The 22,397-nt window shown below is 38.2% G+C and overlaps 1 protein-coding gene and 1 long non-coding RNA gene across 2 annotated transcripts in view; one reads left to right on the forward strand and one right to left on the reverse strand.

The window, feature by feature from the left end:
• ENPEP (glutamyl aminopeptidase) overlaps positions 1 to 22,397 on the reverse strand; it is a 126,741-nt gene that overhangs the window by 94,215 nt on the left and 10,129 nt on the right. The window contains exons 2-3 of the mRNA XM_001363884.4: positions 4,142 to 4,283; positions 3,529 to 3,660 (exon numbers count right to left, since the gene is read on the reverse strand). Of these exons, the coding sequence (XP_001363921.2) occupies positions 3,529 to 3,660; positions 4,142 to 4,283 (274 nt within the window). The remainder of the gene's footprint in view (positions 1 to 3,528; positions 3,661 to 4,141; positions 4,284 to 22,397) is intronic.
• Positions 9,075 to 20,868, forward strand: LOC107649297 (uncharacterized). Its single transcript, XR_008912986.1, has 2 exons — positions 9,075 to 9,294; positions 19,051 to 20,868. It is a non-coding gene; the product is annotated as an uncharacterized LOC107649297 (long non-coding RNA).

Below are 22,397 nucleotides of genomic sequence, written 5' to 3' on the forward strand. Positions count from 1 at the left end.
ACCTGTCCTCTTGAGAGAGATTCCCTGCATCCCCAGGGCCTAGGTTACAAGGGCCAGGGGCCCTCCCATTAAGAACTACCTCTCCCTGCCCAGGGGTCAGGAGCAAATTACTTAGTGTTTAGGCTAGATATCTTACCTTATCCTTGCTCTGATTACTTACTTCACTCTTTCTACATTTTGTATATAAATTTTAAATAAATCTCTTTGAAATGAATTAAATTCCTGGTGACCACACTCTTAAATAATCAAGTCCAACCCTTTTAAAATTAACCCCACTTACCCCTTACACTATTATAAACTTATTATATTGGTATCATTTTTTCTTTGTTCATTTTAGGAATTTAAAATATTATTTTCATATGCTATTCATCATCATTATATTCATATGCTATTCAAAATTATTTCCTACAATTCAAAGTCTTCCATTTTACTTTGCCTAGATTCCAAAAATAAGGAAAATTTTCAATAATAACTGAAAAAAATATTTAAAATCCATTTCATCATAAATCCAATAGGTAATGGATGTATATGCAAGGAAATTACAGAAGAAAAAGAGCTCTAGCTAGCAAAGAACACACATCTGTTGTGTGCTGAAGGCCAAGAACAATCTTAAATAAAGTTCCCTTTGCTATATTAAGAAAGAAAAAGGTCACTGGCAATCATCTGCATGGCCAACACAAGGTAAAAAAGGTCTTGCTTTTCCCTGTGGTGTTTCATTTTCACACCTCACACTGATATTTACTAGCAGTGCCCTTTACTGTGGCTGGAGGTCATCTCAAAGTATCACTTACTACCAGGATAAGTGCTGGAGACATTTTCTCATGGAAACTATGTTCATGGGGATGTTGCCTGAGAAGGAGGAAGCTAGGTGAGTCAGTGGGTCAAGCACTGGGCCTGGAGTCAGGAAGACCTGAGTTCAGAATCTGGCCACAGACACTTAGTGGCTATGGGGCAAAGTCACTTAACCTCTATTTGCCCCAATTCTTCATCTGTAAAATGGAGGCACTCTAGAGAAGAAAATGGCAAGCCACTCCAATATCTTTACAAAGAAAATTCCATGGAAAAGTTCATGGGGTCAGGTCACAAAGAGTCTGGCATGAGCAACTAGGTGGTGTAGTAGATAAAGTTCTGAGTTGGGAGTTAGGAAGATTTATTTTCCTGAGTTCAAATCCAGCTTCAGACACTTATGAGCTATGTGACCCTGGACAAGTCATAAAAACCTATTTGCCTCAGCTTCCTCATCAATAAAATGAGCTTGAGAAGAAAATGGCAAACTACTCCAGTATTTTAGCTAAAACACACACACACACACACACACACACACACACACACACACACAATGTATACCATGGGGCCACAAAGAGTTGGACATGACTGAATGACAACCTGTTTGGGGACATTTGCCCAAGAGAAATACCCCTATTGGATTTTTCTTAGGGCATGCTATGGGGACACTGGATAGACCCTACTAATATGGGTTTCATGTACAAGTGATAAGGAATAGATGCTGAAATTCAGGGAATCCATATGACTGTAGCACGACATTATCCATGAGTCAGATTCACAAAGATTTGAGAAATACCCTTCCTTTCCCTTCAGTGGGGGCATGCCCCTGTCCAAATTTCAGAATGCTCATTTCAAAAAGGACTCACTACCTAATTCAACAACCATTTATTACACATTTCTTATACATGAGGAATGGTACCAGGTTCTGGAGGGATAGACAAAGATACAATTTCTTCCTTTGAGAAACTTTGGATCTCATCAGGAGAATCAAGAACCCAAATCACTGTGGAGCAGTGACTTGACCATAGTAAGTGTGTAATATAACTAGTTTTTCATTCATTTGTGAACATCAGGACATCATAAGTTCAAAAGAGATATATACATTAATCTAAAGATGTAGGGGTAGAAGGGAGAGGATTAGAATAATTCCTGTGAAGGAATCATTTTATTTGAACTCTGTGGCCTTTTGGAGTTAATATCTGATTTTCAGTGAATTTTTAACACCCTTGTTTTAGTAAATGATTGTTCATCCGACATGTCACCTATCAATGAACTTCTGAAGGACTTTGTTTGTTTCTTTTTCCTTATTTCAACAGCACCTAGGTCAATGCCTGACACATTATTATTATTTTTCTGTTGTTTCAGTCATGTCTGACTTTGTGAACTTGTTTGAGATTTTCTTGGCAAAGATAATGGAGTTGTTCACCATTCCCTTCTCCATCATATTTTACAGATGAAGAAACTGAGGCAAACAGGGTTAAAGGACTTATCCCAGTGTTCACATAGCTAGTGTCTAAGAGATTTGAATGCCGAAGTTGAGTCTTCCTGACTCCAGGTTCAAACACTCAATCCTCTGTGCCATCTAGTTGGCACATTGTAGAACTTAACAAATGTTTGCCCATTGAATGATTATTGGTAGCTGTATTATGGTCACCCTTCACCTGGACTTTACATACTGAAAGCATATTCTGCCTCTAGGGTATCTTCCTCTGACTGGCTGATTCCTCCCAGAACCACTTCATTTTAAAGAACATATTCAAGCCAGCCAAACCTTTATTCCTCTTTCAGCTCCATGCTTGATTCTCTAGACTTTCTCTACCATGTCCTGCTCCCCACAATACAATCCTACTTTTGAACATCTTCCTGAATGTATTCTTCTTGTATAAGAAGCTCTTTGAGGGAAGAGATTGTCTTCCTCTCTGCTTGTATTTGTATTCCAAGCTCTTATCACAGTACCTGGTACATAGTTGTTGTTTGTCCTTCATTTTCAAAGAAGACCAATGACATTATGGAGTGATCTTGATTTGTATATGAACTGGATTTAAGTGGCAGAGTTGCACAAAGTCTTCAGTTTCACTGTCTCTTCCAGAATCATTAACATCCAGTGGCAAGACAAAAGTCAGGATAACTTGTGATGGCCCACAAGGTCTAAGCATTCCACAACATTTACTTCAGTCTCCTTCGTGGCCATCGGAATGAATTGTTCTCCTCTAATCCACTCTACCAGCGGAAGCTTGGGGTACATATCTGCCTAATCCACTGACAGATTTATGGTCTGTCAGTTGCCCTCAACCTGGGTTAGCCCATCTGCTGAGATGGTTTTTCCAAGGCATAGCTACTACACATGCTATAGCTTCTTGGAGTCACAGGTGAGAGCTGGGTGGTAGGTGGACACCAAAGGAGGATGAACAGCTCTGGGCTTCACCAGCCCATACTATAAGGATACTAGTCTCCTTGGACATACGTACACCCTCCAATACATAGTAAGCATTTACTAAAAAATTGTTCACTTGATTTGTTGATTTATGTGTAACACTTAAAAGTTGTAGACTGTGCTTCTTGTAATTAAACTTTGAGGGTCTGTCATGGTACTAAACTCATAGACATTGTGGAGTCAATTTCCTGGCTCTCTATGCAAAGCCAACTCTGGAGAAAAGAAAGGAGTGAAATGGAGGAAAAAGTTGGAAAATTCTGATCCAAAGCATAAATGATAAACATTGAAAGATTAAAAATGTGACTTACAGGAATTCCTTTATCTGAAAATTTCTCCACATAGTCAAACTGATGAACAGCAAAGCACACCAGGTAAGTGCTCATTGGAACCGACTTTATGAAAACTGTTCTGTTCCATTTGTCATCCAAATCCTCCATTCTCTTTAGAAAATGAAAAATTATATTTTACTCATTGATATTATCATCTGTACTTAAACCGAATGAATATTTGCCCATTTACTATCTCTTTTGAGAAATTCTTTATCCAAATTTAAGAATTCACATTCTAATAAATAAAAGATTATGGAGAAAAAGATTTTTTTCAATTTGTTTTATCAAGAATAAACACTATTACTATTAAAAGGTTGGACTATATCAAGAAGATGAATTCTTGAGGTAAGGAATTTCAATTTTGTATTTGTATACCGAGCACTTATTAGAGTATTGGGCACAGAGTAAGGGCTTAACAAATGCCTTTTGGCGCATTAGTTAATTAATTCAAGATGGTACCAAGGGAAGGAATATTTACAAATCTATAGATCCATTGAAATGTTGAAGAAGCCAACAAGGATAGAGAACCCTCTTGCTTTGTACATAGACTGTCTTCATAAGTAGTTTTTATTTTTATTTTTTGCATACTCACCTGTACTGGCATATTTGAAAGTGCACTATATTCTTTTGGATGGACGATAGATATTGTGTAAGTTGCCTTTTTGTTGGGCTCATCAAAACAAGGAAATGTTTTCCGTGCATCTGTTGGTTCATGGTCTGTAGCTGCTATGCTCCTAAGAAACAAACAAACCAAATATATGTTGACTATATAATATACAAAATATGTTTGATTTCTAGATCCCAAGGTTCACATCCCTCTAGAAGATAAATGCACAGTATAGAGGGCAAACCTGAGAATTAGCAAGAGAAGTGTACAAATCATAGCCTTATAAATAGTAAATGTGAAGGGCAGCTAAGTCTATGGATAGAGATCCACGCGCAGAGATGGGAGGTCCTTGGATCAAATCTGGCCTCAGACACTTCCTAGCTAAGTGACCCTAGGCAAGTCACTTAAACCCCAACTGGTTAGTCCTTACAGATCTTGTGCCTTTGGATCGATACACAATAGTATTGATTCTAAGACAGAAAGTAAAGTTTTAAAAAAAGTTAATAAATGTGTGACCACAGACAGGGGTTTTTTACATTGGGAATTCCCCACCACGATGAAATCTGAGATCTAGAACATCATCCCCTTAACCTTGTCCAAATGTCGATCAAATAGCTGCCAAGCCTAAACTTCCAGCCCTAAATTTTTTCCCCCAAAGTTCTAGTCTCACATTCCCAATAGCCTACTTTATATCTCTACCCCAATTTCCTTTTGATGCATCAAACTCAACATATCTAAAGCTGAATTCATCATTCCCATTCCCATTACTCCCAAACAGATTATCCTTCTGACTTTCTGGGATCAATTAATAGCACCTCTATTCTCCTAGTCACTCAGACTCATCCTCATCATTTTTGACTGCAGTCTCACATGTAATCATCTGCCAAATTGGGCATCTTCTACTTATTTCTTACATGTATCATCTCCTTTTTACCTCAGTTCTGCATCTACCACACAGCTTGGCTTTGTCAACCCCCATAGTAGATGCTCCTCCTCCAAGGTATAGCTCTAATCTCATCTCTAGTCTCTTCCCTATAAACTGATTAAAAAGCATTGATTGGCAGCACATCCTTCAGCCTCCTCTCCCTTCTGATTGCAATGCCAAAGGATAGAGTATCAATGTCCTCCTAATGCCTTCCTTTGTAAAGGACAGAAACTGGACTTTGGAGCTCGTTCTTCTCTACATCTGATGCCCTTTCTGTTTTTTATTTCAACTTCATGTTACTAGATGATTCCCCATTCTGGGTAACCCTCACTTCCAATTCCATTTTCCTGCCTCCTTTTATGTGCCATCCGTACTCATTTTCAAGGGAACAAATTGCCTTTCTTTTTATTGTATTCCCAGGGCTTAACAAAGTGCCTGCCACAGGTTGTTGTTCAGTCATTTCAGCCATTTCTGACTCTTTGTTTCTCTATTTGGGATCTTCTGGGCAGCCACTAGAGTAGTTTGCCATTTTCTTCTCTAGCTTATTTTGCAGATGAGGAAACTAAAGCAAATAGGTTTAAGGGTCTTTCCCAGAGTTACACAGCTAGCAAGTGTCTGAGTTTGGATTTGAACTCAGGTCTTCCTGACCCCAGGCCCACCATTATATCTACCCATTATGCTTCCTGGCTGCTCTAAGGTAGGTATTTAATAAATGTCTATTGGATTGGATTGGATTTCCATTCCAACATCCATTACCCTGGTTCAGGACAACCCCTGCTCAAAAATCTTTTATTAATTCCCATTTTCTAGAAAATAAAGAACAAGCTCCTTAGCATCTTTTTTTTTTTTGACAGGTAGGTCTTTATCCTTTTTTTAATTTTTAAAAATTCCCCCCCCAGATTATAGATCAATTACTTTATAATTTTTAATATTCATTTTCTGCCATTTTGCAGAATTTTTGCTTCTTAATCAGAGTCCTTCACAAAATTGTCTCTCCTCATCTCCTCATCTCCTCATCAACCTCTGTGTACCTTATTCACATTCCCTAAATGTGTCCAGTTGCTTTCTCACCTCCTTCCTTTTGTTTATGCCATATCCCATGCCTGGATTTCCCTCTTAGAGCTGTCCAAATCCACCCAACCTTTAAGGCCATGTCCAAATGGTACCTTGTTCTTTAAGCCTTCTCTGATTCCCTTTACCCCTGATGTAACATGCCCATCCTCCGTAATCTCATAATACTCTCTACCTAATGGCACAGGTTGGATTCTGATTCGCTTGTGATTTTGATTTCTGTCTTCTAGTAGAGGATAAATTTACAGAGAATAAAGACTGTGCTGCATTTACCTTTGCATCTCCTAGTGGACATATAAATATGTATTGGATGGAATTGAAATTTTCTCAAGATTTTAATTATAGAAAGAAACATTCCTCAGATTAAAGTATCTGGGAACAGTACATAGATAAAAGATTCATTAGGATTTTGGGGAAAGAAGCCTGTATTTCGTAGTCAGACAATCTGGCTTCAAATTTCAACTTTGTCATTAACCTCTGGGACACTGGGAAAATCACCTAAACTTGTCTGGGCCTTAGTTTTGTTAGTGTTAAAATTAAGGGGTTCTTTGAGAAGATCTTGGCAGACCCTTTCTACTCTTTAATCCTAAAACATAGGAGAAGAATGAGGGGGAAAGCATGATCCTGTTTAATAGAAAGATGTCATTGTTTAGATTTGGGGTCAGCAGACCTGGGATCAAATTCCATCCCGATACTCATTATCTGTCTGACTTTGGATAAACCATTTATTCTCTAAAGTAGAGTAAGGGTTCAGAACAAGACCTTTTCAGAAGTCTGACTGGGGACAACTAGGTGGCTCAGTAGATTGAGAGCCAGCCCTAGAGACGAGATATCCTGGGTTCAGATCCATGCTCAGATGCTTCTTGGCTGTGTGACTCTGGGCAAGTCATTTAACCCAATTTGCCTAGTCTTTACTCTTCTGTCTTAGAGCTGTCACCAAACCAGAAAGTAAAGTGCTTTGTTGCTTTTAGTTTTGTTTTTTTAAAGAAGTCTGGTAAAGCCCATGGATCCTTTCTCAGAACACTTTTTAAATGCATAAAATAAAATACAAAAGCTAACAAAAGGAACTAAATTATATTGGAATACAATTATTGATTTTTTTTAAGTTCATAGACCTCAAGTTAAATGAAAAAACTCTTGCTTTAGAAGCTGTTATCAATTTGATTACAGGAAATCTATGATTCTATGAACCCAAAAGCTGGTGACCTACCAAAAATGTTGTTAGTAGGCTCAGGAAGATAAACAAGGCAATTGGTGCCACCTGGTTGAGTACCAAGAAAGAATCACAAAGGAACTGAAGGGGGAGAGGCCAGCTCTAACATTCCTTAGGATGACTGAACAGCTGTGTGCTGTCATCATATGGGAGTACATTCCAACGTCTCAGCCCTTCTCCCAAATGCCACATTCCATTTGAAGTGGTGCAGGGGACAAAAACCAGAGCCTATCCTGGGCAGAAGACAGGGGTTAGAACAGTCCTGCATGTTTATTTGCCATTTGTTTTTGTTGGTTTGTTTATTTTTAAACAATAAATTGTTTTTAAACAAAAAATTCAACCAGAATTTGGATCCTCTCTTGGCATATGAATATTATTAAAGTGTAAAATTAAGTGTTTCAAGCTGCGTGACCCTGAAGAAATCATTTAACCTCTCTGTGTCCCACATGAAACTTTATAAATTGTAAAGCAGGCCCTGACTGGTTTGCATTTGTAGAAGGAATTTCCTCATCAGGAGCTTCCTACACTGACAAGACCACAGGTCCAGCCCAAAACACACACACACATAAAACATATCCTACACAGACAGACACAGACACACATGTAGAGACACACACAGACACAGACACACATGGAACACCCCAAACAGACTCACACACAGAATAGACACACAGACACACGTAAAACATAGGCACACACGGACATACTCATATACACATAAATGCATACATATTGACACCCCCAAAACATAGACATGCATGCATAGACATACACAAAATAGACACATGGACACACACATACAAAATAGAAACACATACCAACACCACAAATCAGAATGGAAACACAAGAGTCTTTTCTTTTTCCCTCTCAATAAATATTCAAATTCAATGTATTCCATTCAGCATCAAAGCAAAAGAGCCAAAGGAAAGAAGGGTTGCTGTGCTCTATGCTGCGGACTCATTTTTATAAGAATACTTTGTTCCAGGGAAAGGACTAAGAAAGATCCAGAGCGAGGAACTGCTCCCTGCCCAATTTTACAGTCCGTTCTTGGAGGGCAAAGGCTCTGCCTTATGTTTCCTTCAAAGTCACAGTAAGGAATTTATTAGGATTCGGATGCCCAATTGGGACACACTACAATCACGGTGAATTTAACTGTAAGCACTATTCCACAAAGAATTTATTTATCTTGATAAGTCCATTTGATACGTGACATAGCAACGCGTGTGCTCCGTGCCTGTCTGGAATGCTCTTCTCCCTCATCTTCACCTACTGACCTCCTTGGCTTCTTTTTCGTTTAGTTGATCTTCCATCACATCCAACTCTTGGGGGATTTGGAGCAGAGATACTGGAGTGGTTTGTCATTTCCTTTACCAACTCATTTTACAAATGAGGAACTGAGGCAAACAGTTTTAAATGACTTGCCCAGGGTCACAGGGCCACTAGTAAGAGTCTGAGCCTAGATTTGATTAATACTCCTGACTCCTGGCTGGATGCTCTCTTCACTGTGTCACCCAGCCGCCCTTGTCTCTAAGACTTTAAGTTGCCAGTTAGGTACTGGTAGTGAGACTTTCCTCACTGAGAATTCCCTATGCTCCAAGGAATTAATAAGTCTGAGCAATAATAAAGTGATGCTTTAGAATCCTTTCTCAGGCATGCTCCAGAAATAACAAACATATTCAGAAAATGTGGACTGTCTGTCCCTTTTTGACCCCTTCCTTCAGACACAGCATCTGTTGATTCTATTTGTGACTTCTAACAGTTCTGCTAGTGGGCTGAAGGTGGTGGCAGCCTGAATGTAGGTGACTGTCTGTAGATCATTGCCAAGGGCAAGCAGGCACGGGGAGGAAAAAGACTCAAAAAGACTTAAAGCAAGGTCAAGGCCATGGACAATGAAGGAATTTGTTTTGCTCGACTCTGCAGATCGGATGGGTAAGATTCTGCTGGTTGTTGTTTTCTGGCAGTGGATGGGGGGTGGAATGGAAAGGAAAATAAATACATTTTTAGAATTGAAAAAAAAATAAATTCTGAAAATAATACCCTAGTTGCTGATGAAATGCAAGGAAAAAAGAAGTTGCCAATGTTCTGTAAAAGTCTAGCTCTATGCTATAGAGGAGGTAGGTAGAATGGATAACAGAAATGGTCTCCAAGTTAGAAAGACTTGATCATTTGACACTGAATAAGTCTTTGAACATCGCAGTGGCTCAGGCAAGGCTCTTAGGAGATACACTGTAGAGCAGATACCAATGTGTTATTTGGTGAGAAACTTTCTTCCCCAGAATATTAATGAGGCATTTCCCTACTAAAATAGCCACTACCACCCAACCTGCTGGAGAATATGGCTTCCTCAAGCCCAAAGAGTAGAGGGGACTTCTTCTCAATCCTTTTCTTACTTTCATTTTCCAAACTGAAATTTTGATGGATTCAAGAGAATTTTTTTCATTCCCCTTTGAAAAGGAGAGAAGAAATGTAAAAATAGGCAGATAGGTGGTACAGAAGACAAAGTATTAGGTGTAGAATCAGAAGGCCTTGAGTTCAAATTTGACCTCAGATATTTATCCACAATATGACCCTAGGGCAAAGTCCTTAATATCTATATTGCCTCAGTTTCCTCAACTGTGAAATAGAGATGATATCTAAGAATGGTGGTAATATGTGTGTATATATTTACATATATGTGTGATATAACATCATAATAATACTTTATCAAATTTATAAAGCACTTAGCACATAGAACTGGCACATTTATAAATGTTTATTCCCTTCCTTTAGGGCTTGATGGCAAAAATTGCTTGGTAATATGAATAATCAGTTCAATACTGCCCACATCTTGCCCCTAGAATGTTACCAGGTAAGGCTATTCAACTCAGGTTATAGGTGATTAGCCACAACAGAGTTATTGCTTCCAGATTTTTTTCTCCAAGCTGCAGGAGACTCTAGAACCAGAGTGGTGAACCTGTGGCACACATGCCAGAGGTGGCACTAAGAGCACCTCTCTGTGGGCATGAATACTCACCCCAGCACAGAGTTTTCCAGAGTTTGTTACTAGAAAGTCAGGGGGATAAGGGGCCAGGCTGCTCCTCGCCCCCTCTGCATGGGTGCCTGAGGGCATTTCAACATACCACCCACCCCTCTAAAAGGTTCACCATCACTGCCCTAAGGTTACCTAGTCCTACAGGCTATCCCTCTGTGTATTTATGCAAGCTGCTCCTCTGACCTGAAGGCAAAGAAATAGCCTCTCTAGTCTTATCAAATCTTCCTTTATTTTTGTGTGATTATTCTGATTTAAGAATAGTGATTCTGAAGACTTGTAATAAAGTACACTTCTATTCACATGTCCAAGAAGATGATTTTTTTAAACCGTGTTGTTGTTTTTTAATTTTTTGAGCCAAATTCACCCCTCTCTTCCTCATTCCCTTCTCCACTCCCAGATATGGCAAGCAATCTAATATGGATTTTATACCTACATTTACTTTTAAGAAAGTAAATTGATCCATAACCTTTCTGAAATTATAATCACTAGGTATTACATTTCAGTGTAATAAAGTAGAAATGACCAAAGATATGGCCACCTTGAAAGCATATTAACTACCATCCTTTTTTAAGAAATCAGAGTGAAATGTGATCAATCATGTAGTGTGACAGGGATATGAGTGGGGTTTTGATGTTAAAAGATCACTCTACTGCAGATATGAATAACATGGAAATGGGTTTTGAACAATGATACATGTATAACCCAGTGGAACTGCTTGTCGGATTCAGGAGGGGGAGGAGAGAGCTGGGGGGTGGGGGAAAATCATGAATCATGTAACCATAGAAAAATATTCTAAATTTTTAAAAAGGGGGAAAAAAAGAAATATCACTTTAGCTGCTAAATGGAGTGGAATGGAGAGAGACTTGAGGCAGAGAGAGACGTACCACTGATGGACTTAGAGCACATAATGAAGAATTTTTTTTTGGCCTTGTTAAAGTTGGTGGGGGGAGTTGTTTTGCTCAGTTATACATGTATGTAAGTTTTATTTTTCTTGGTCTCTCAATTGAGGAGAAGGGAAAGAGGATTCAGAACTGAAAATAAAATAAAACTGAGGTTTAAAGAGGGAAAAAAAAGAAATCAGAGTGAACCACAAGTTTAGTTTAAGATTTAGCTTAGTACTTTTTAAATTCAGTCATTTTAACTCTTCATGTCATGACCCTATCTGGGCAGAGTAGTTTGGCATTTCTTTTTCCAGCTCATTTTACAGATAAAGAAAATGAGGCAAATAGGGTTAAATAACTTGTCCAAGGTATCACAGCTCATGCCTGAAGTCAGATTTGAACTCAGAAAGATATATAAAGTACTGTGGAAGAGGCATGAAGAGAGAGAGGACTTACAAGACAAGACAAGTATGTAAGAAACAAAGCTGAAGACTTGATCTGTCAATCAAGGTGAAGATTCCAAACGGAATCTTCCCAGAAGAGTCAGTTAGAGCCTGGCCAGGGGAGGTGAATTGAGAATTTGGCTCTGAGGTTACTGACCAAGGGAGAGATCTCTTCTCTGGGGTTCCTGACCAAGAGAGACCGACTTTTCCTGACCTAGGCAGAAAGAGAGACCTACGTGGTTTTTGACAGAGTCTGGACTTGAATTACTTCAAGCAGAGATTATCTGACCAAAGAAGAAAGAAGACTAAACAGTTGTCCTCCATCTCTCTGGCTGTCTCTGAGTCACAGTTGTGACTGGACTGACATTTCCCAAACCCTCCTAATTCTCCTTGTAGACTAGGGTCACCCCTATCCCTCTTACTTCAATCCTCATCCTGTTCCCAATAAACCCCCTTGAGGTTCCCAATAAAACTCCTTACTTGAGAAAGGAAGAATGAAGAATATTTCTCTGAAATCTCATAGTTCCCCTGAGTTACTTAGAAGGTGGCTGACTAAGACCGGGGGAGGGGAAAGGGAGCCAGAAGGCCGTGGGTGGAAACTGGGAGGTGAAGGGAGGAGGAAGGGTAGGAAATAATCTTGATCTATTAACCATTAGTGATCTATAGGCAACCCCAGAATACCCCAGAGCACCCCACAAGCAGCATCTCTTTATCTCTCTATATCCCTCATTATCCCTCATTCTATCTCCATTCATAAATAAGCATCCTCAGGTTCCCCTAGTAGCTCTCCAGTCTGCCAGAGTATCCATTTACCACAACAAGAAATATTCCCAACCGATTATCTACTTTATTACAGTTGCTTAGATATGACATCAAGGTTTTGGGGTTTTTTTTTTAATCAAAGGCACAAAAAGTGCAGGTGAATTTGCTTGACATCTCAAAGCAAGGACACTACTTAACTTTTAGAAAAAAAGATTAGAATTCTATGAAGACAAGCTATCTGTTGTTTTGAAGACCTCTCAGGACACTTGGTATATGAAAATAAGTAGTACCCCAGAAAACAAATGTTTCTGTGACATTCTAAGAGGTTTTTTGTTTGTTTGTTTGTTTAAAACCCATTTAAAAGTATGGTCTTCGGATCAATTATTAGGCAAAATCATGGAAAATATCCCATTGAGAGCACAATGTACTAAGAACTATTCTTAGGTGTGCCTTGAATAATTCTGATGCCTCCTCTATTTTCTGGGGTGACAGACTGCCAGAGGAATCACTCTACCCTCTGTTAATAAGTCACTTGCTTAACCCACAGATTCTTACCAAGTCTATGCAATTTATTGGTTTGTTAATGAGAGAAAAACACCCCCCTCCAACTGTTCAAAAATATGTTAGGACAAAGTTATTTTAGAAAGGATGGTAAAGAAGGGGATGCCGATGAAACAAGTCAGAGCTATTTATTCTGAGCCAATTAAAAAAAAATCCTTTGCATATATCTCCCAAGTCATCTCATACATTGTCTTCAAAGAGGGCATTCATTCTGTAGTCAGCTAGAGAGGAATGTCAACAATCCAGCCAGCTGAATAGCAGCAGGGGTCAAAGGAAGCCACTACGAAAAGAGTTTCCTCTACAGCTGTAAGAGTCATGGAAAAGAACACAGGACACAGGAATATGGATGGATCAGCCACCTTGGAAATTAACTAGTATAACTCACTCACTTTGATGCTTAGGATCTGATTTTTTTTTTTTGTATTTGGTCCCAGAGAGCAGAGCTAAGAACCACCAATAAAAGCTTTAAAGAATCAGATTTAGGCTTGATCTAAGGGTAGGGAAACTGGTAATGTTAGGCTGGGAGTCAGGAAGATCTGAGTTCAAATTTGACCTCAGGCATTTAGGTGTTTGACTCTGGACAAATCACTTAACCCTCTTTGCCTCAGTTTCTCATCTGTAAAATGAGTTGGAGAAGGAAATGGCAAACCACTCTAGTATCTTTGCTAAGAAAACTCCAAATGGGGTCACTAAGGGTCAGACATGACTAAATAACAAAAAACAATAAGTCTGTGAAATGGTCAAAAGTTGGAAAATATGATAAAAAGATGCCAAAAAAATTCTATATCCATTGAGGAAAGAGCTCCAACCACTAAGCATATCCCAAGTAATTTAAGGGGGGACAGAAAGATGCCATACACACGAATATGTTTAAAATAGGACTTTTTGCAGTAGCAAGTAATTTAAGGCAAAGTAGATGTTCAGTGATTGGGGAATGTCTAAATAGCTTGAGGTATATAAATGCAATGAGATGTTTTGTCTCTATAAGACATGTCAAATAGAAGAAACACAGAGAAGCAAGAAAAGATTCATGAATCAAGGCTGAGTGAAAAAAAGCACAACTAGGAAAATAAACCATCCAAAGACTAAAAAAATGTTAATGGAAAGAACAAAAGAAAATCAAGATGTCACGTAATTATTATAGCCTTACCTGACTGAAGAAAACACAAGAAGACATGAGGGGGGGGGGGAAAGAAAACCTCGCTCCCATATTTGTGGAGTCTAGGAATTATGGATGTGGAGCCATGTATGTACAAAATTAGACTCATTCAATTTATTGATTAGTTTTGGTGAAAAGCTTTTTTAAAATAAATTGTTACCAAGATGTATCTGGGAAAGGGAAGGGATGGAAAAATATGTTTGGAAAAGTAGGTGATATAAACACAAAAGATAACTACATTTTTTAAAAGTAGATTAAATATGACACCCAAAGATTCTATTATTTCTATAGCTCGTTCTGCCTTAGCATAAAAATGAGCCTGTACTCCTATTAACATGGCAGATCAAATATAAAATTCTAAACAATGATTTTGTGCTTAGTTAAGCTTAGTTTAAACTGTTGTAGCAAAAACACCACAAATCTAACATCTCATCAAAATGACAGTGATGATAGAAACGTTCAATTAAAAAAATAGTTGAAACCACCCCACTAACATTTTTTCTGCCATATTCCTTCTTTTTCTCTTCCTTTTTCCTAACCTCAGAGGACATGTTGTGTTTTTGAAAACTGATAGGAGGGAGTTAGCAGCTTTTGTCTCAGGAGAGATCTTTCCTCTGACCAAGGGAAGTGATTGGGAAGGGTACTCTGTGAGATCCTGTGGTAAAATGAACCCCAAAGCCAGGATCCCAGCACCTCTAGCTATGGGGATCTCCGAGACATGGCCAAGAAGGCATGAGGCATAAAGTATTCTTAAATAATTCAGCTTTCACTGACCTCGAGACAGATTTATTACTGTCCTCTGGTCCGAAAACCTACCAAAGCTCAGTGGTTGGACCAAAGTGGATTAAAACTTTACAGTCAGGAACACTCAACCGCTGAAGCACAGTGTAGCTATGCAGTTTCACTGTAACTAGGTTTTACTTGCCTCCTTCTTTCTCCTTCCTCCAAGCATTTTTTTTTTAAGTCTCTGTCCAGGGAATGGGGAGAAGAGCTATTTTCTAAATACCAGCAGTGGAATTTCCAGGATACACTGGTTGTAGATATACCCCGTATGGGAAAAGGTGTTGTACTCGTTGGGGCTCCTGGTGACAGCTGCTGCCTTAGAGCAGCTAAGTGGTACAGGAGATTGCACGCTGGTCCTGGAGCTAGTGGAAATCTGGCCTGAGACACTAACTGGGTGATGCTGGGCAAGTCTTGTAGCCTGTTTCCTCATCTATAACATGGAAATAATAATAGCATCTTCTCTTCTATGGGAACATGACAGAAAAAAGATTAGTGAGATGGTTTCTATTTTTGAAAAATTGAACATTTATATTATCATCACTATTTATATTGTCATTGCTATCATGATGTTAGACTTGGGATGGGTTTGTTGTAACAGTTTAAACAGCTTAAGTAAACAAAATCTACTTTGTTTGGAATTTTAAATTTGATCAGCCATCTTATTAGGAGTACAAGATCAGTTTTATGCTGACAGAATGAGCTACAGAAATAATATCATTGTGGGTCTTAAAGGAGGTCCTATATGTAAAAGTGCCCTGCACATAGTAGGCACCTTTATAAATGTTTATTCCCTTCCATTTCCTTTTCATGTCTCCACAGCAGGCTTTAACCAGAACTCCCAGAAATTAGACTACATGATAATATCAGAGTCTTAAGGATCTCAGAGACCCTCATTTTATCATACGAGGAAACAAAGGACTATAGGAAGAGTACTGAATTTGCAGTCAGTCAGTAAGCCTTTATTTAGTACCTACTATGTACCAGATCATGTATTAAGTTCTTGGGATACAAGAAGAAGCAAAAGATAGTCCCTTTCCTCAGGGAACATACAACCTCAGGTGAAGTTAATTATAGGGCTTGGATTCAGATTCTGACTCCACTATTTACTTGCAACTTTGACCTTAATCTTTCTGGCTTTCAGTTTCATCATCTGTAAAATGAAGAGATTGGACTAGATGACCTCTAAGGTCCTTTATAACTTTAACTTTTAGAAATTTGCTCGAGATTATAGACCTGGGAGTATGATTTGAGACAGTATTTTTTGTCTTTATCTCTCTAGGACTTAGCACAGTGCCTGGCACATAGTAGGTTGTTGTGGCTATTCGTTCATTTCTGTTTTGTCTGACTCCTCATAACCCCATTTGGATTTTCTTGGCAAAGCTATGAAGGGTTTTATCATTTCCTTCTCCAGCTGATTTTATAGATGAGGAAACAGAGGCAAATAAGGTGAATTGACTTGCCCAAGGTCACAAAGCTTGTGTCTGAAGACAAATTTGAACTCAGGTTTCTCTGATTTGACTCTAAGCCTGGTGTTCTACCCACTGTGCCACATACTTGCCTTAGCATAGCAGGTAGATGCTTAATAAATCCGTTTTTATTGATTAATTGAGAATACCCTTTTCATCTTCATCCCAGTGACTTTTGGATCTACCATTTGGGAAGCAAAAAAGGACAAGCTCCCTCACCCAATCTCTCTTGGGTTTCCTCTCCCTCCCTCTCTCTCTCTCTCTCTCTCTCTCTCTCTCTCTCTCTCTCTCTCTCTCTCTCTCTCTATTTTAGTTCAGTCTATCTATCAAGAACAGAATGTTCCCTCATGATTATACAGAAATTTTAAATGAGTGGAGTTTAAAATAAAGAAAATCTTTGCTGAGTGTATTTTCCTGAATTCATCAGGGTTAAAAAAGGCACTCAATATTCACCTGAGTTGTGTGAACCTTAAAAATTCCCAGACCCTACTTCATAAGGTTGGGTTAAGACCATTCCCCATTTGGGCAGTGAACTCTACTTAGATCAGGAATGTGAGACCTCTACTTCACCATACTTAAGCATGCCCTAGGGGAAGATAAAGTTGTAAACTCTTTGCTGAACAATGAAAAGTACTTAAACCCATACTTATAATAAGGCAAAAAGTTCTTTAAACCATGCCTATTTTAGGACTAATACAAAGGGGTGCTAAGTACCTATAAAGGTCAGGCAACTTGTGAACTTACAAGGAGCAAAGAGGTGAAAAACTTACTCAGAGATTCTAGTCTACTCAGGTGTGAATTACTCAAAAGATTAGTCTACTCAGGTGTGAACTAAGAATGGGCTGTCCTTTAAACGTCTATTGTGATTGGTAGATATAAGGACTTAGGGGAGGTGACATAGGAGAAAACCCCCTATATAAGGAGATGACAGTCTCCTAAGAAGAGAAGAGTCAATAAGGAGGCTCTGAAGAGAGGCTCTTGAGACAGTCTCTTGAGACAGTCTCTTGAGACAGACTCTTGAAGACAGTCTGAGGGAGGCTGACTCTGGCTGGAACTCCCTCTGAGAAGGCTCTGTCCCTCTGAATCCTTGCTTGGACAGATCTTGTGATGAGTGATAAAAAACTGACTGATCCCACTCTTCCTAGGCTGACTCATGCCGGCCTAGGCTGGTATAGCTCTTTTCTCATTATTTCCTTTTTTTCTCTCTCTCTTCTTAATTCCTCATTTGTATTAATTAAAATCTCTATAAAACCCAGTTGACTTGGGTACATTTTAATAATTGGGAATATTTCCCTGGCGACCACCTTATATATTGATTTAAAATAAGACACTATAGTGAAAACATATTTTCTGCGGTCACAATTTACTCATCCACTCTTACATCTACTACAATTTATGTCTTCCACTATTTTAATCACTACAGTTTATGACAACCAACAACTTTAACTACTACAGTTTATGGTCTCAACTATTTTAACTCTTACAGTTGGTACCACTGATAAAAAATTAATTTTTTGGTACCACACTTGTGGGTCTCCACGGTATTGTTCCCAGCTGGAATTCTTTAGTACTATCTCATAAACAGATGTATTGTTTTCCTTCTTTAAATTTAAATTTTTTTCCCAAAAATTTCAAATTTTTTTCAAAAATGTTTTTTCAGAACTCAGGGGTCTGGGATGCTGAAAGCAAACTCTAGTTTGGCTCAGAGGGAGATGTCAAGGTATCCTTCCAAATGCCAGAAGGGCTTAAGAGAAAAGCACTTCAGTCTGAGAATGAGAAAAGGAGTTCACCTAAGAGCCAATTAAAAGCCTGATGACTGAGGTCTACTCCCTTCTCCAAAGTTCTTAGTCTTATCTCTGGGTATGATTTTCCCGAGGTCAGATTCCTTGAATGTAAGCCATTCTGGACTTCTCCTGTGTAGCTATCCTTTGTCTCTGTGGGCCTTTCCCTGATCACTAGATGAGGAAATCAGGTTCTTATCTCCACTAACCTTTCAGTTTTCTCTTTCACTAATCATGGAAATCTTTAATGCCCTGGGACCTGGAAAGCCTGTTTTTACCCATAGTTCATTTCTCTCTTTCTTATTTACTTTGTATGAACTGTGTTTACAACTAACCATTTGCATTATTTAGGAAAACCATTATTATTATTGAAAATAACCATGATTTTAATTAAATAATAAGTAAATTGTTTATGATTAAGTAAGTTATTTATAATAATCACCCTACAAGCCATCATAGAGCTAAAGTTGGAAAATACTTCTCTGGAAGTATTGAAAATACTCTGGAAAATACAGCTCTTCTCATCCATCTCCCTCATTTTGTCAGCAAGAAAATATTATGCATTACTTCCTCACTGTCACATAAATAGGAATCACTAATAATAATTAATAATAATAATAATAACAGCTAATTTACTATGCACTGTCCACTGTGCTAAGTGCTTTTGTTATCTTTTGTTAACAATTGTTATCTCATTTGATCCTCACATCTCAGGGAGGTGGGGGCTATTATTATTCCAATTATACAAAACTGAGGTAAACGGAGGTAGTTGCATACTAGTAAATGTCTGAGTCTGGATTTGGTCTTCTGTGCTATAGGAAATAATGAACTGGAGGAATTCCACGTGAACTGGAACGACCTCCAGGAAGTGATGCAGAGTGAAAGGAACATAACGAGGACATTGTACATAGAGACGGATACACTGTGGCACAATCGAATGTAATGGACTTCTCTACTAGTGGCAATGATCCAGAACATATCTGAGGGACTTATGAGAAAGAACACTATCCACATTCAGAAGAAGAACTGTGGGAGTGGAAATGCAGAAGATAAACAACTCCTTCATTACCTGGGTTGATGGGGATAGGATTGGGGATGTAGACTCTAAAGGATCACCCTGGTGCAAATATTAATAATATGGAAATAGGTCTTGATCAATGACACATATAAAGCCCAGTAGAATTGCTCGTAAGCTCCAGGAGGGAGAGGAAAAGAACATGAATCATGGAACCATGGAAAAATATTCTAAATTAATTAAATTATCTCAGGTCTTGCTGACTTCATGCCTACTATTTTGTTCATGGATCTGAACCTATGTCCAGTATTCTTACTACTGTTTCCTTCCCATTTCCTTAAGATAATTTCTCTCTTTTGATGAAATTTGGAATCTTCATTCTAAGTTACTTTAATTAATAGTAGCATCTAGTATTATATAACACTTTTGAGTGTGCAAAGTACTTTACATAAAATTTACATTTTGTCATCACAACAACTCAGCTACTTCTTGGCTTCATCTTTCCAGTGGCAATATGATCTCCATTTTGCCAGCCCAATAGATTCACTTTTTCTGTCCGAGTCTAGCTTTCAATTCATTTAAAGGGAAGGAGTGACTGACTGATCTTAAGCCCATTGAAACTCCAAGTCATTTCCAATGACCAGAACTATTCATTTCCCAAGTATAGTTGTTGTCGTTTTTAATTTCCATTTCCCAAGCATTTTGTGATCATTCAGAATTCACCAGCTTTGGGAAGAGTGTCTTCCAGAATCCTTCCATAAGTTTTATAATACAAATATAGTATAATAATATAATAAAAATATAATGTAATATTATAATAATATAATGCTTTCAGCCTATATTCAGAGAGATTTCCATCACAGGAAAGTAAGCATTTAGTGATGCCCTCCAACAGAATAGTCAGTGATTTCTTACTGAATGCCATACTCAGGGTCATGGACTTCTCCCTTCCCTTCTCCTATAGCTCTTCCCCCTCCCTAAAGACCCACTAGGTCAGCTCTTCACAGAATTTTTGTACACGGTGTCTAGTTTAGGATATAAACCATAAAAGAATCGTACTATTCAGGCACTGTTAATTACTTGTCACTTAGTTCTCAAATCAACATGCCTATTTCTTTGTTACACCTTTAAATAAAAATATTAACAATTAATAAAATAGCTAGTATTCATCATGGGCATCTAAAATAGGTTTGTTTAAATGCTCTTTTTCCTCCTTTGAGAGTCTAGGCAATTTATACTTTTGTAAGTATTCTTCTATTTTGCTTACAGTTAAATTTGTTGCCATATAATTGGGCAAAATAACTCCTAAAAATTGCCTTGATTTCGTCTTCAGTGGTGGTATGCTGGCCCTATTTAATTTATTTTAAATGGAAATAAATAGTACATAATTACACACATATATACATGGCAGCTATAGTACATGAATAAGTTCATTTGTAAAATCTTATATGTCTAAGATTGTAAAAAGTTTTAGAAATAGAAATCTAAAAGTAGACTGTACCTAGAACACTATTTTGTACATCAGAAACATTTGGGTTCAATGAACATGTGAGAAATTAAATCAAATATTCATAGAGAACTCTATGTGATGGAGTAAAGAGCAATAAAGCTTTGAGATGCAGCTATTCATCTATTTCTTTTAACTTCACAAGTATAAGTTTTCCTTTTGGAGAGAATGCTGGGCATGGGGCCAGAAAGACTCATTTTTCTGAGTTCAAATCTGGCCTTAGACCCTTACTAGCTGGATGACCCTAGGGAAATCATTTAACTATGTTTGCCTCAGTTTCCTCATCTATAAAAATGAGCCAGAGAAGGAAATGGCAAATCACTCCAGTGTCTTTGCCAAGAAAACCCCAAATGGGATTATAAAGAGTCAGACATTTCTGAAAAATGACTCCATGGCTCATCTCTCACTTCAAGGTTTACAAAGACTTTACATATGTGACCTCATTTAATCCTCAACTAATCTATGAGGTGGATGCTATTATTCCCATTTTACTGATGAGAAACCAAAGTGGCAAGAGGTTAATTAGTTCAGAACCAGAAATCTAGATACTATGTTATATCTATTGCTTAATTTGGAGTCAGGAAGACAAATTCGAATCCTGCCCTCAGACATATATTAGTTATATGAACCTGAGTGAGTTATAAAAGCTTTTTCAGTGTCAGTTTCCATATCTGTAAAATGGGGATAATAATAGCACCTACTTCACAAGGTTGTTGGGATGACAAAATGAGATAATATGTGTAAAATGAGAATAATGATCGCACCTACTTGACAGGTCTGTTGTGAGGATCAAATGAGATAACATACATCAAACCCTTTGCAAACCTTAAAAATATTCTTATCCTTAAATCACACTGCCACTGAAGTTACACTTTGATTTCAACTTCCAACCCAAGCCTTGGCTCTCTCTTACCCTCCTTGGTCCTTAAAGGAGCATTATTTCTTTTTTCCCCCCTAGGCTCTAGCTCTCCTTTTTTGGCCCCATCAAAAAAATAGTCTTTCTTGTAGCCAGCTAGGATCTAACAGTATCCTGGCCTATCTATGATCTTCTAATAGGAAGATGGTGTATTTGGCATGCAGTCTCCACCATACAGAGAGGAGCTGTCACACAGATGTCACATAAGATGTGTCAGAGGTAGAATTTGAACACAAGTTTTCCTAATTCCAAGGTCCTCTCTCCATCCGTTTCACCACACTGCCTGGCATCATCTTCTGTTCTATCTCTGCTCTCCTTCAACCAGCTCCTTCTCCTACCTTATTTATTTCTGATATGACAGTCTGCTAGTCATCTCCCTTGATCCCAATGACCAATTAATTAGTCATCATCCCCTGTCAATGTTTTTGGAATCCATCCCTTCCTCCCAGTCCTCATTGTCATCTCACCAACTCAGGCCTTTATTACCTCACAATTATCCTGTTGCAGATATGAATTATCTTATTTCTAATTTTTCCCCAATGCTAAACCATACATCACTGCTAGATTAATCTTCCTGAAACACCACATTTATCATGCCATACCCTTGATTAAAAATACTCTGGTTCCCTGCAGCCTAAAGAATAAAGCCATATCTTACCTTGAATTCAAAGTCCTTCACCATGCCCCAAATATCTGTCCTTTATAGCCCGATGATCTCAATCTTCCT

The sequence above is a fragment of the Monodelphis domestica genome, chromosome 6 (genome assembly GCF_027887165.1).
Source record: "Monodelphis domestica isolate mMonDom1 chromosome 6, mMonDom1.pri, whole genome shotgun sequence".
Lineage (NCBI taxonomy): Eukaryota > Metazoa > Chordata > Mammalia > Didelphimorphia > Didelphidae > Monodelphis > Monodelphis domestica.